Below are 14,131 nucleotides of genomic sequence, written 5' to 3' on the forward strand. Positions count from 1 at the left end.
AATGACGAATTATCCGCCTACCACATTATGGCTCCTACTTTCAACATAGAAATGAAAACAGCTGTGCCTCCAGGCACTGCAAGATATTGATACATTCAAACTTATTATTGTAGTGGTTAACAATGCCATACAGAGAACACATTAGCAGGAGGTATAGTGAGATATTAATGTAGTATCTCTTGTAGTAAATACTATACGTCAAGGATTATTTTTCGGTTGGACTTTTGTCTATGTGCTCATGGCTAAACCTTTAAAGGGTTTCTGACTTGTTTTTTGGTTTTCGTTTTTTTGTCTTTTTTAAGGTCTGCATTTTCTTTTCTTCGACACATTAAAATAAGCTTTCCAGATCCTTTCCCCCCATAATTCTATTATTTCCAAGGGGAGACAGGGAGCACGGAGCCGTGTGGAAGAGCAGCAGCACCCTGGAGCAGGGGTGCATCTGCTGGAGCCGCTTGCCCTGTTCCCAAGTTACCTGGTTCTGCCAATGCTAACCTTGTCCCTTCCCTTTGGCTCACCCTGTGGATTTGCATTATGGTCCATACCACCTTTTCTCCTGCTTTTCATCCCCCAAAAGACCTTCTGTGCTCCTTGGCCCCAGGCAAGTCCCCAGGACTGTTCTGTTGGCAGCTTGGGGCAGGAGCAGGAGAGGTTTGGGACATGGGCACTTCGCACCCCAACACCACCATGTGCACAGGGCCTGTGGCTGTTGGGGTCCCCCAACACCCCTCCTTACAGGACCTCTGCTGGCATGCTGGCTTGCAGGGATCATCCAGCCAACCAGGACTATGGTCAGTAAAGGGTGTTTGAAACCTGGTTGATAAGAGCTGTTGCAGAAGGGGTGCTGGGGAGGCAGGCACAGGCAGCATGGCACTGCCAGACTGTCACAGCAAGCCCTGAAAGTGCCACAAAACTGTGGCACGATTTCTCTGCTAATTTAGAACTTCGCAACATGTTACTGAGGGCACTGATCTGGTGCTATAGCTATTTCTGACAGGTTTTAGCATGCATTTAAAATACACTTGAAAAAATATAGTTCTTTAATTTCAGTAAATAAAGAATTACATTTCGTTGGGAAGCGGTAGCAGCTAGATACTTGCAGTATAGCTAAAGGAATTAGTATGGCTGCCTACTGAAATTTAAAATATAGACCAATGTTCCTATGTGCACAGTAATGCTCAGAGACATCTTTGACATACTGGGGCACATCATCAAAACCAAACAACATTTAAATATCATGAAACAATATTATTATAACTTCCCCAGCTTTTGGAAATAATTACTTGGAGCCTTGGATTTAGATAATACATTTGCTTGACTATGTGCCTTACTTGAAAAGAGCTGAACTTTACCTAACTAATTATTGATGGAGAGATGCATTGCATGGGGGTAAGCAGAAATAAGCACAGTATGCAATCTGGAGTTCCACACATTATAAGAAGCATATTTTCAGGATAGAATGTGTCCTGAGTAACATACACAGGAAATGTGATGACCAGTGCAGACCTCGATGGTACCTGGTATTATTCTTGTATTGTAAGTGCCAACTGTTTTCTGTGCCACCAGATTCAGCAACTGAAAGCAACTAGAATGAAATACAACCAAATGTTGTTGCAAAGTAGCCAGAACATGTAATTGATTTTAAACAACAATCTGAGACAACTTCGCAAAAATATAGAGCAAGAGTAGTTAATAAGAAATCAGTCTCACCAGAGGTAATCTACCCTTTTATTCTTGCAAATGCAAATATGACTTTTCAATTTTTAATTTTTTTTTTAGCAGAAGAGACTGTCAGGGAGGGAAAAACATGGTCACCTAAGCATGCAAAGCAGAGCTTCAAGGTGGATAACATGTCCTTGAATTAATGGTGTTTGGAGAGAAAATGGAAAGCGCACCACAGCTTCTTTATTTGTAACAGTCCTTAGTTTATTTGACGCCTTCATTGATAACTTGGGTGAGCAAAGTATCCATTAAATCTGCAATTGGTGCCAAGAGGAGAGGATTTACAAGTGCTCTGGAGGCACCATGGGAATTCAGAGTAATCCTGACAAGCCAGATCTGATGTAATGTGGATGCAATATTGATGAGGATAAAATGAAATGATAATACAATTAATCCATTGGACAGTCAAAAGAAGCAAGGACTGAGCTAGTCCTTATTGTGTGGGAAGTCAGACCAGCTGAGCTCCCGAGATTCCTCCCAACCAGCATATCTGGGCAATATCCCTTCAGAAAAGGGGTTGGATGTAACAGGGAGCCACAGGCCTGTGCTGTTATAAAGAAAAGTAATCGGCCTGGGATTGCAAACAAATGCGGCACACAAAATGTGTAGAGAAAGGAGCTGGGATGATTGCAGAGAAGATACGATAGCAGCAGCTAAAGGAAGGTAAGAGAAGCCCTTCTCTGTGTGCATGGGAAGACAGGCTTAGTGTGTCAGCTGACAGCCACTATAGGCTTTTGAAGAGTTTTATAAAATTAAGGGGATTTGAACAATTAATTATCCCTGGAAGTCATGAAATATCCACCAAAGATTCCTGAAAGCAGATTAAACAAATATGTCCCAAGTGGTCGAATTCAGCTTGATCCCGCTTCAGGAACTGGTCTAACCATCCTCCTAAGATCACTTCCAATTTTATTTCTGTGATCACAAGAAAGAGCTGTTATCCAAGACAAAGCTACTGTATTTCTCCCCTTGTTCCTTTCTCAGTGAAAATTGCCTGGCAAGAGAACCTTTTGGCTTGCAAGCTTCACATGAGCAGAAGGGCTCTTGGTAGGAGGCAAGCACTTCCATTAGATTTGTAAATGCCAGTGTTAGCAGCTTTGTGATAGCATTTTACATTTCTTCTTCCAGATAACTGTTAGGTTGGATAATTGTCCGGATAGTAGAGTTTAGCATTGCCAAACATTCAAAACTCACTTGGCAAAGCCTATGTATACATTGGCTGATGTTTTATTTTCCTCTCTCAGTAATGTAATGGAAGGGTTTAGGAGTCGCTATTTGGGATAAGAAGGGTTTTACTTGAAGCTTATACATGTATTAAGGTAGCTTAAGGTTTTTATTGCTCCCCATCATTAGCTGAACTTAGTGGGAAACGTGATCTCTTTTTTTTATCGTTTCTAGCCAGAACTCAGGAAAAAAAAAGTTTGGTGGTAGGTGATTTCAGAGCTTAAATTATAAAGGTGAAGGATTTTCTCCTTTCAGCAGTCTTTCCAAGCTTTTCTGACCAAGAAATTTATTTCACTTAAAGGACAAAAAAAACCAAAAAAACTTCTTGTGGAGCTGAAGGGAAAGTGAACAGTTATATAGTACCAGCCAGAAATAATCTAAGGGTATAGGAAAAAGTTCCAGAGTTGATTTTTTAACCAATGTTCCAGTCTTTGTGGGTGTAAGTGCTGGATTTTATCAATAAGCAAAAGTGAATATAGATGCTGTATTATTAATAGGATCAGCAAAACAGCATTATAATGTAATTATAATAATTAAATTTTGTTGTAATTAATATATGTTGTGGAGTTTGCTGAACTTTGTCTTTACTCTTACCAGTGTTTGAAATATGACATTGTAGTTCCCTTGTGTTAAAGAGGCTGGATTCTGTCCCCACATACAAATGTGCAATTTTAATGAAGTACTGTCAAATGATGCATTTTAATTTGAAAATTATATCTACCCCTAATATCTTGCCAAATTTATCATTAAACAGTTGATTTGTATATTTTTAAGGCATTTTTATTTGTTTTTTTATTATAGTGGCAATTGTTTGGATGAATTTAGAGAAGGCAGCCCAATACATTTCACATAAACAATACATTACAGAGAAGGAGTGTTCACATTTCTGCATGACAGAATGATTTTGTGCTTGCATAATTAGGAAATGGTTCTGTGTGATGTATTCAGGAGTCCTGGATCATGATTTTAAAGTTTGCTAACGATTAGAAAAATTGATTCAGAAACAGCTTTAGAAAAAGCAGCATGCTACTGCACACATTCAAATCTAATACTGTACTAGTGTAGAGTGAGGATACATTTAGGATACTTGGGAATGTTATTGTCTTTATAATTTTAATTCTGAAATTTTAAAATAGTAATACAGACTGCTTGGGGAGAGGGGGGAAGGGCACATTTTGGAATGAAAATTATTAAAAATTTCTCAAGTAAATATTTTGACAGGTGAGTACAATTAAAAGTAAAGACATGTCTCAGGGGAGGGAATGCAACAATCCTAGAAGATACACAAGATTCATGGAAGATGCAAGAAAAATTCTGCACTCTGTGAATTAGCCTTTTTTTTTTTAAGTATTCAAATTCACACCTTATGCAGCATTTCAAATATTTGTATGTTTAAGTAGTTGCAACTCAGATCATCAGTTTATTAGTCCAGATTTTTTTGTTTATTTATTAATTTTGAAAGGTGCTGGGCAGCATTTTGAAACCCTTAGTTTTGTCAGTTGAAAATCAAGTTTGAGGTTGTTGGTCTATTCTGATAGACATGTTTTGTGGTCAACCTTTTCATCACTCTTGTAGACAGGATTGCTCAAATAATCCAGCCATCTAGATACCTTACCTCTGACACTGTTCCTGGATACTAAAAGCATAATAAAGATTACAGGGATAGCCGGTGGGCTGAATTGATTTATGGTGATATGACCTTGCCAGTGTTTGCAATCCCATTGTGAGTGCTGCGATATCAATGTACAATTTCAACTCCTGTCTCTCAGAGCTGTGTGAAAACTTGTCTGGACTATGGATTTCTTTGTCCAGACTGTGCGGCAGCACTGCTGCCTGTCATTATTTTAGCAAAGAAACACCATTTCTGGCGTTCCTGGTGGTGCTGGTGTAGGCCAGCTGTACAGCGGGTGTTAAATAAATAATTGCAGAGGACATCTTCTGTTTACGTTTTACATTGCTGACCTTATAATCGGGAATGTTTTGCACGGGATAGAGCTAGCTCTGTCTGACGCAGGCCAATTCCCTGAGCGCTTGATGGAGAATGAGAGCTTCATTCAGCTGCTTTCAATCATCTTGTGGCAGAGACCCCCCACAAGCAGGTGGGGGCTGCCTTTTGGTAACCTGAGGATGAGCTGGGGGTGGGAGGTGTCTGTGTCCAAATGGGGAATGGCACCCACAAAATACCTTAGTTGAGTGCTATCCTCACCTTGTGTTTGCATTTTCCAGTAGGTTAGTAAGTCTGTAGCAAGATTATTTACAAAATTACATTATCAAATAGATAAACATTGTGGTAGTAGAATAGAAAGAAAGAAACTTTCAAAGCCATACGCGCTGATCCGGTGTATCTCTTGTGCCATGTACTTCAGAGCAAAACAGAAATCCTCAAAGCTGGATGTCTCTCTAAAAGATGCTTTATGTACAGCTCTTCTTCAACCTTCCATCTGTGTATCTGCTTTCTCACTGACCCAAGAACAAGCACTTCCTTCTTTGCCTTGGTTAGATGATAAAATATTCTGTTTCTGCTGTGGGAGGATAAACTTTGCAACCCGAAACACCCTGAAATCTGGAAATTCATAACAGACATGAATTTTGAAGGTTTGGCCATTTCCAAACCTAGTGGTGCATGGGAACAACTGTTCCCTCTTATTCTGTCCCTCTCTAAGTGGATTAGAGGCTGTGGCTTCTTCATGCAACATTCATGTGAGGTTTCCCACAGCCCCAGTCTTTCCCTGGTTGGGACTGTTGGTTTGCAATCCAGGGATGAAGCTGGCAGGTGCAGGGAGCTGGTGCTGCCCGGCTCCTTAGCAGAATCCAAGGCTGTTGGTCTGAAGTGGCCAGAGCACTTCCAGTGCAGCAGTGCAGGGCACTGTTGGCATTGCCTTCCCCGCACCCAGCAGCAGATCCCAGAAGCCAGAGCAGAGCTGGGGAGAGCCAGCACCCAGGGCATGCCCAGCTGGTGGTGCAGTCTTGGAAGCAGTGCTCCAAACTTGGTCACAACATGAGGAGGCTGAGGCAGCTTCAGGACTTGTGGCAGTGTCAAGTAAGATGGTTTCTCAGGAGAGGGAGCCCGTGCCTGTGTCCAGCAGGTAGCCACCAGAGCTGGGACGTGGCTGCAGCTGTTGGGATAAGCACACTGCTGCGTAGGCTTGCAGCACAGTGGAATTAGATTGCTGGGAACAGGCGTCATCTGTGGCTCCTGAGCTGAAAACATTATATGCTGCTGGCTTTTCTTTTTGAGACCACTGGGCAGGTCTTATTTGCATGCTTTGTGAAAGTTTTTGACAGAGTTTTGTAGCTACTTAAAGAACAAAGGGTATAGCTAGCTATAAAATGAAACAGTTGTCAGGACTGTGGTAAATGCCAGAAAACACACTGTGAGTCAGGACACTCTAGATGCTTGGTGGCACAATGCAGCCTAGGCACAGGGCCATGCCATATCTCCCAGTGGCAATGACTGTGTATGATCTCCTGGGCTGGGGTTGGTGAGGCCCTCCATGTTGTTTTGACTGTACTTGTGCCCTGACTCTCATTTGTAATCAAATTTACAGCAAACTGAGTTGTAAGTGCAAGCCAGAGAGTAAGTGATGGAAACCACATGGGAAAATAGAAGGCACCTCAGCTCTGAAGCTGAACACTGGTGTCAGCCTGTGCTGGCAGGGAGTCATGTCATTACATAATGATGCATTTATCCAAACGGTGTTCTGTATTTTGGGAGACAGATGTGCCTTGCAGTTGCTAGTGGAAGTTAAATGTTAAATATGAAACCCATTCATTTTCTCTTAGTCATACTTTGGATTTCAGCAGATGTTTTCCTAATTTGTGGTTTTCAAATGTAGCATGCTGACAAGACATTTATCATTAACTACAGCTTCATCCATGCAGTTTAGCAAATTGGCCAATTATTAACAGTGAGGGTTGCGTGGTGGTTGATGCATAGTTCCTGCTACTTTGAAAGGCCTCAATTGAAACTCAATACATTTTTACAATATAAATTAATTGAGCTTTGGACCACATCCCTGTTGTGTGAGTGCTCTGTGCTCTCACTGTCAGAATGAACAGCCATTTGTAATGCACTGAGTAGCTGTGCTGTCTGTGAGCAGAGGTGGTGGAAAGTGAAGGATAACATTTTTCCAGTAGGAGCATGAAAATGATGGTTTGGCAGTGGTGCTATGAACTGGTGAGGCATTTCAAAGGTGTTTCCCAAAGCAAGGAACCACTGTATGCCTGAAAAATTTATCTCTTATTTTCCCAGCTCTGGAATTCAAGCAGGCAATACAGTCATTTATTGATCCCATGTATAAGACTTGAAGGACAACACTCAGTATATGTCTTATTTCTAGAAAGTATAAAGACCTTAACTTTCACCAGTTGGTACTGCAGAAATTTTGTCTTATATTCCAGCTGAACAGGGAAAACTCTTCAGGACAGCCTGTTTGTAGTTGCTTCTCATTTCAGTTTTCTTCTTCCTCTATAGTTGCATTTGCTCAACAGGGAAACTACAGGCTTTGCTACAGAACAGGCTGCTGTGCAGATTAATAACACAAGAACTGTAGACAATTAAAATAAATGCATGTGGAATATTTCATCTTGCTTTATGCAGCCAGATATACTAGGTGGGAAATACCTGTGGAGCTAGCTTTAAAATCCCATTGGATGTCCTTTTCTTCACATCCTCCTGCTTTGGGGAAAAAGGGAATAATGGTGATATCACAAAATCAGTCAGGATCAGCGATGTCTCAGCAAGGGAGGCTGAAGGTTTGCATGAAGTGCAGAGAGGGAGAAAAGTTGCTGATTCGGGGATGGTGTGGGAGGCCTCCATTCCTGGTCTTCATTAGAAACTTAAGTCCTATGTGTACTTAAAATGAGTTGAAACTTTGATCCAGAGACTGATGAGGGATGAAATAAGGGTTTTAAAGCAAGATCTTTGGCATAGTTGTCTACCAATTAACTTTTTGTTTGAAAGAGATGTGGCAGCAGATGTGGAAGGGAAGATGGTGTGCTGTGGATACGTTTTGAATCACTCCTTTGCTTTCCCTGACTTTGGATGCACTAAATCTCTGGAAGCAGCTGTGTATCCCATGCTAGGCTTTAACAGGAGGTGAGCATAGGTAGACGTGGGGTGAATTTGGCTAACCCAGATGCTGATCCTTTGCAGTGCTGCCAAGCTCCTGGAGAAGAATCCGTTCTCTGTTGGCGCCCCGAGCCCCCTGCTCCCCTCGTCAGCGAGCCTGCAGCTGGCACAGCTCCAGGCACAGCTCACGCTCCACAGGCTGAAGTTGGCTCAGACCGCCGTCACCAACAACCCGGCCGCTGCCACTGTCCTCAACCAGGTGCTCTCCAAAGTGGCCATGTCCCAGCCACTCTTCAACCAGCTGAGGCACCCCACGGTGATGAACGCCCCGCAGGGTCACACCACAGGCCCGCCCCAGGGGCCCGGCATGTCCGGCACGAGGTTCCCCTCTGGCAGCATTGCCTTTCCTGCCCAGAGCCCAGCCTTAGCCACCCCGGGGGGAGGTCTGGGAGCCGTCCAGGCCCCCAACGCAATTGTCATGAATCCTTTTGGAAGTGTCATGGCTCCGACCTCCGGCCAGCAACCCGTGATGGTGGGTCTCAACAAGGCAGGTGCTTCCACGTCTGCTGCTGCAGGGGGCTTTTATGAGTACAACAAGCAAAATGTCGTCACTGCCGCTTCTCAGGCATTCACCTCGGAGGGGGAACAGTCCAGCCAGCACGGCTTCCTTGCTGGTGGCGCCCACACTGCCACCTCAGCAGCAGGGCCGCGCTACGAGAGTCACTTTGGGGCTCCTGGCCAGCTGCAGCACGAGGCAGCAGCGACATTTCCTAAGGAGTCCTACGGGGCGGCAGCACAGCATGGGGCAGCACGGGCCTTCCCCAGCGGCCCACACACGGGCTCCCATCTGAAAGGAGATCCCGGCCCTGTCTTACATGGCAGCAGTACAAGCAACCAGTGGGAAAATATCCCTAATTTCCCCAGCCAAAACAAGCCTGACCTCATGCCCGGCGACAGCCTGTGGCCGTCAGCGAGTCAGCAGCAGTATGAAATAAGAAACGAGCTGTACAACCCCGAAGAGCCGACACCTGACACAAAGTTCAGCACGGCCGCCCCCCCCGCCTTCGGCCGCCTCAACCACAGCGCGCAGAGCTTCGGCAGCCCTCGCATGAGGCAGAAGGAGGAGCGCAGTGGTGGCACACCCGATCTGCCCACCCGCTCTCTGCCGCCACACCAGCTTGGCGACCTCCGCGGCGTGGCCCCTCTCCACTTCCCCCACATCTGTGCCCTGTGCGACAAGAAGATCTTCGATCTGAAGGTGAGTGGTTTGAGGGTGTCCCTGGGCACAGCTCACACCCTTGAACAGGCTGTCAGGTGACTGCTTTGGCCACCAGCTCCTGCCACCCCTCACTGCCAGGGTCCAGCACCACAGAGGTGCCCTGAGAGATGCAGAAACAAAGGGCCATAATTTTGCTGAGGGTATGTTTCATGGCAGTTACTGGGGCTTCGAGATCCAGTTTTGTTCCACATCGTGCCGTGAAAGATGGTGAGATTACAGCAGTGGTGTGAGAAATGTGAGGTCTGAGCCGAGGTCGTAGCACACCTCATGCGCCCGGAGCGAGGCGGGGAGGAGCTTGAAGCTGATCCCTCCGTACTCAAGCCAGTGTCGCAACTCCATGTCAGTAGTTTCATCTACTTCTCCTTTTCTGATCTCAAAGGCTTCCCTCTAACAGCCTCGTGGAAGCAGCTTACTTAAACAGTGTATTTTTTTGATAAAATTATTTTAACTATTCCTCTGTAAGAATTTTTTCTTCCTTGTGTCTCACAGGAAAATTTAGGGCTCAAGGTTCCCAGGGACCTTTACTTGAAATCAAGAAGCTGCTCAGCACATGTGGTACAGACTGTGCTCTCTCTCAGTTCTCTGTTCATACTGCCAAGGGAGCTCCAAATTCAACCTCACCCTCAAGAAACAGCTTCCCAGTTTCCCAGGCAGTGTGTTGTACATCACGTTATATAGGTCAGGTCTGGAGAAGGCCACTGAAGTGGCCCTCTGAGCCCCACAGCCATCCATGGTTGTTCTGTCCTCATGGTGAGCCCTGCTCAACAAGTCCTCATGACCTTTTGTGTCACATCACAGGACCAGCACCTAACCAAAAAGGCATGTGTTCTCATGCTGCTGTTGGCCTGACAATAAAATTATAACAGCATGTACATAGGAAGAAAAATTGCTAAAAAATTCAATAATACCTGATACCTACACACCCTGGGGATTTGGGATAATTGAATATATTTGCTTTCATATTTACCTTTTATTCTTTTAGCAACTGCTTGCAAAATGTTTTCCTTTGGTTACTGCAGCTTGCGGGGATGAGCTGAAGTAGCCCCTGTTTAGGGCATGCTGGGCATTTCTTTTTTTCATTAAATGCTTAAAAAGAATGGGAGGAATGCCATTGCAGTGAGTTTCAGGGGATATGTTAGTTGGGTGTCTAATGCACTGCCTCAACTGGATAATAGAAATGTAAATAGCTAAATATACTTCGACAAATGTTGCTGATCTAGTGAAATAATAAGTACTGTCCTGGCTGTCCTGTATACTGAATACCTTCTTTACAGACATTGAAGGAGTTGAGGGGTGCTTAGCAGCTTGCAGGATGAGGTCTTCAGCAAGAGTGAAATAACTTCATTACTAGAAATATACTGAATTTCAAAGCTAATACAGAGAAGGTTTCCTTTTGTAAACTGATAATTTAACATTCAAAAAATGAATCAGTGAATGCATTGGTAGAAGGTGCGCTTGGCTCTGACATCACATGGTTTAATCTTCAGCATCTCAGCATTGCTTTTAGAATAAGGTAAACTGAATGGAGGAATAATCTTTTGTAAATTTATCTCAGGATTTTTCTTGTGTTCATCATCTCTTTGTTTCAACACAGGACTGGGATCAGCACATTAAGGGAAGTCTTCACATCCAAAAATGTATGGCTTTTTCAGATAAGTAAGTATTATTTTAAAGTGAATTCTTCAAATTGAATTGCTAACAGAGTATCCCTTACTTCAGTGGTTTTCTGCTGGGAATTTACTGCCTAAAAATTAAGCTTTAATATTTTTGGCATATCATTCATGTTCCTAAAGTTCTTTTCTTTCTTTTCCAGCACTGGTATCCGGTGTATGTTAAGCTCAGCAGATGGAACATTGCATTTATCGCCAAATAATGCAGCAGTTTTCAATCCATCTAGTATTGAAGGTGAATGGTTGTATGTGCAATAGTTAAAAACACTTTTTTTAATTGAAGGGGAAATCAGTCTCTGAGGAGAACTGCATTTTAAAATGAAATGTGATAGAAGTTTCCAAGGAAAAATTTTGAGTAGTGCACAAAAAAGAGTGAAAGCCAATACAGTGCCCTTTAAAATATGAATTTATTTTTCTTTCAAACAATAACTTGTTTTCATAGTGCAACAAAAACAGTGTATAATTTGGTCTAAAGACTATGAAATTATTTACTGTGTAAATGGGGCATTTCTTACTGAGCACATTAATGCAATTAATATGAACCAAGATTTTAATGAAATGTGTGTAATCCATTATTTAGATTATCCACCAAATGTTGGTGCATCTTTTATCGCTACACCAGCAAGATCCTTTGGCCAGCCAGGTCCTACATTTTCTTCTCCTTCATCAGGGGTAAGAGTGAGTACCTAAGCAAATTGATGTCTGTGTTGAGATTCTTGTAGAAGCCACTTCTGCTTACTGGAATGAAAACCTTGAAGGCTTTATTTTAGACAATAATCTAAATGTTCACTCTGTTGTTTCAACTTCTCTGTATGTTTTTTTATGTTTTTGATTTTGACCGAATATGAACTTATTGTAGTTTTTGTTTTGCTTTGTTCTTTTCCAGTGCTAAAAGTTGTTTGCTTGTCAGAGTTATTTGGGCAAGTGGGTAGATTTGTGTGTGCTTTCCATTGACTTTTCCCCCACCATTGTCTGAGTCTTTTTGACCCAGGAAGGTCAATTTCATCTTGGAATGAAGATTTGGATTAGTTTTCAATTACCTTCAGTATTAACCCCATTAAGCAACCTTTTGTCTCTCTGGTTATTTATTTGTAGTATAATTGCTCTCTGCCTCTCTCATGCTGAGGTCCTTCTCCCAGGTAGCAATAGAGACAAAGACAGTGGCTGTAGCTTCACCGTTATTCACCTGGAGGTCCCATACAGTTCATTATACTGGACTAACTTTTCCTTAGTTTATTTTAGTGTAGTATTTATATCCTCTGCTGTCACTGGTAGCCTTTCAGCAAGTTTGCTTTGATGTGGAGCCTTCCATGGTTTAGGTTTATCAGTCCCTGCCCTGCATTCAACACAGGTCCCCAGTTATATTGCTCTGATGCACACTTGAATTCCTATCTCTATAATCAAAAATGCCAGAAAAAAGAATCAACGTTAAAAGGGGTTCTTACACTGACAAAGCAGAAATATTTTAGAAGGAAAAAAAAGGCAAATAAAAGCAAACCATATTCATAATGAAAATCCAAAGTTGTTAGGGTTAAAATGAAGCACATCACATATCAGAAAGCTACAACTAGAGCTGGACACACCAAGGACTTATGTTAGGGCGTTCATGGAATAGCAGCAGTAATCCAAGGGTTCAAGTTTTCACCTTGTTAACTTTTATGTATATATCTCTCCTGATGCAGTCTCAGACATTCTGAAAAGCCAGGCTGAACTGTGTCCCTGTGATACTCCAGTTCACATCAGGCACTGCTTGAAGAAAGGTCACCCAGATTTCCTTAATCCAACCCATTTCCTACTGCACAGTTTTACTGTGCAAGAGGTTACTTCAAGGGGTTTCAGCTTCTGCCTGTCACAGACACTGTGAGTGCAGGCAAGCAAAGAGCAGAGCTGCTCATGACAGCTGCCTCCAAGGTCAGAGGTGGACTAGCAGTGGGTGCAATGGAATGCTCCTTTTCATCATGTCTGTCAACTTCACAACAAATGAAATTTCTGCTAATACCAGTGTCATTTTTCTTTAGAATCTGTCACTATTTATCATTTAAGCTGCCTGAAGAAGTCCTCCTTCTGAATGACCTGCAGTATTTTGAGACATTAAAGAAATAATAACTTTGATTTTCCTGGACACTCTAAATCCCTTTTATTCTTCAGAAGGCTATTGGATGAACAGGGAGCTATATTAGAGGTGTTAAGACTGAGTTTGCCAGCTGTCATTCACTCTGCAACCCAGGTGGCTCATAATTTATTGCACCTTTGCACGGTAGTATTCACTTTCAGCTAAGCTGCTGCCATTTAACTGAGCAGTAGGAGATTACACTTGACCCTGCATGTAATCATAAACAAAGTGTTCAGATTTCTGGAAGAGCTTGCTCTGTGCTGTCCATCTGCAAATAACTCTATCCCTCTGTAAAAGGCAAGTGCTACCAGTCTTCACTTCAGCGTGGAGAGCCATTAGCACTGGAGGGATGAGATTGACAGTTTCTTACTATCTTTAGAAAAATTTCATGTGGAGCTCAAGAAAGGGAAAATAATATGAAAAACAAGAAACAACAACAACAAATGTAAGAAAACAGCTGTAATAAAAAAACACCAAATTGGATGGGTGAAATAATATTATAAATAATATGAGGTGCATTTTACTGGCGTGCATAATTTTTTTTTAGATTTCTTTATTTAATAGCCATGCAGCTGTATTGGTAACCCATGGTAGACATTGGTTGCCAAGAAAGTTAACTTTGATTCTTATTGAAAATTACATTCAATACCTGGCATGCAACAGCTCCTCTGACTTCCTGATTGTAGATACAGAAGGTGTATATTCCTTTTCTGACCGTGATTTACAGCTCTGTTTAATGAATGGATCCAGTTTAACTGCAATCAGCTGGCAAGATTATTGCTACAGCCTGTTGACTTCTGGCATGAGTATGTGACCACTTCTTAATCAAGAACTGCAGCAGGTTTATGGCATATCATTTTAATTTAAGCCATTGCCAATTGTGGGGAAGTGGCAACATCTTACAGTTGTTTGATTTAATGTACTTGAGGGCTGTGTGTGGGAATGTGGCCTCTGGAGCCAAGGCAAGAAAGAGCTGAGCCTTTCTAGTCCAATAGACTCTTACATACCATCTTTTAACAGATCTAATGAAACAAACAGAAGATGACTGGTGACCT

The 14,131-nt window shown here is 42.6% G+C and overlaps 1 protein-coding gene across 9 annotated transcripts in view; it reads left to right on the plus strand.

Moving 5' to 3' along the window:
- RBM20 (RNA binding motif protein 20) overlaps positions 1-14,131 on the plus strand; it is a 103,175-nt gene that overhangs the window by 67,367 nt on the left and 21,677 nt on the right. For 8 of the 9 annotated variants that reach the window (XM_058840741.1, XM_058840739.1, XM_058840738.1 and 5 more), the window contains exons 2-5: positions 8,099-9,272; positions 10,888-10,949; positions 11,107-11,198; positions 11,544-11,641. In XM_058840741.1, the coding sequence (XP_058696724.1) occupies positions 8,099-9,272; positions 10,888-10,949; positions 11,107-11,198; positions 11,544-11,641 (1,426 nt within the window). The remainder of the gene's footprint in view (positions 1-8,098; positions 9,273-10,887; positions 10,950-11,106; positions 11,199-11,543; positions 11,642-14,131) is intronic. The other variant, XM_058840740.1, reaches the window with a different exon arrangement.

This window comes from Poecile atricapillus, chromosome 6 (genome assembly GCF_030490865.1).
Source record: "Poecile atricapillus isolate bPoeAtr1 chromosome 6, bPoeAtr1.hap1, whole genome shotgun sequence".
NCBI lineage: Eukaryota > Metazoa > Chordata > Aves > Passeriformes > Paridae > Poecile > Poecile atricapillus.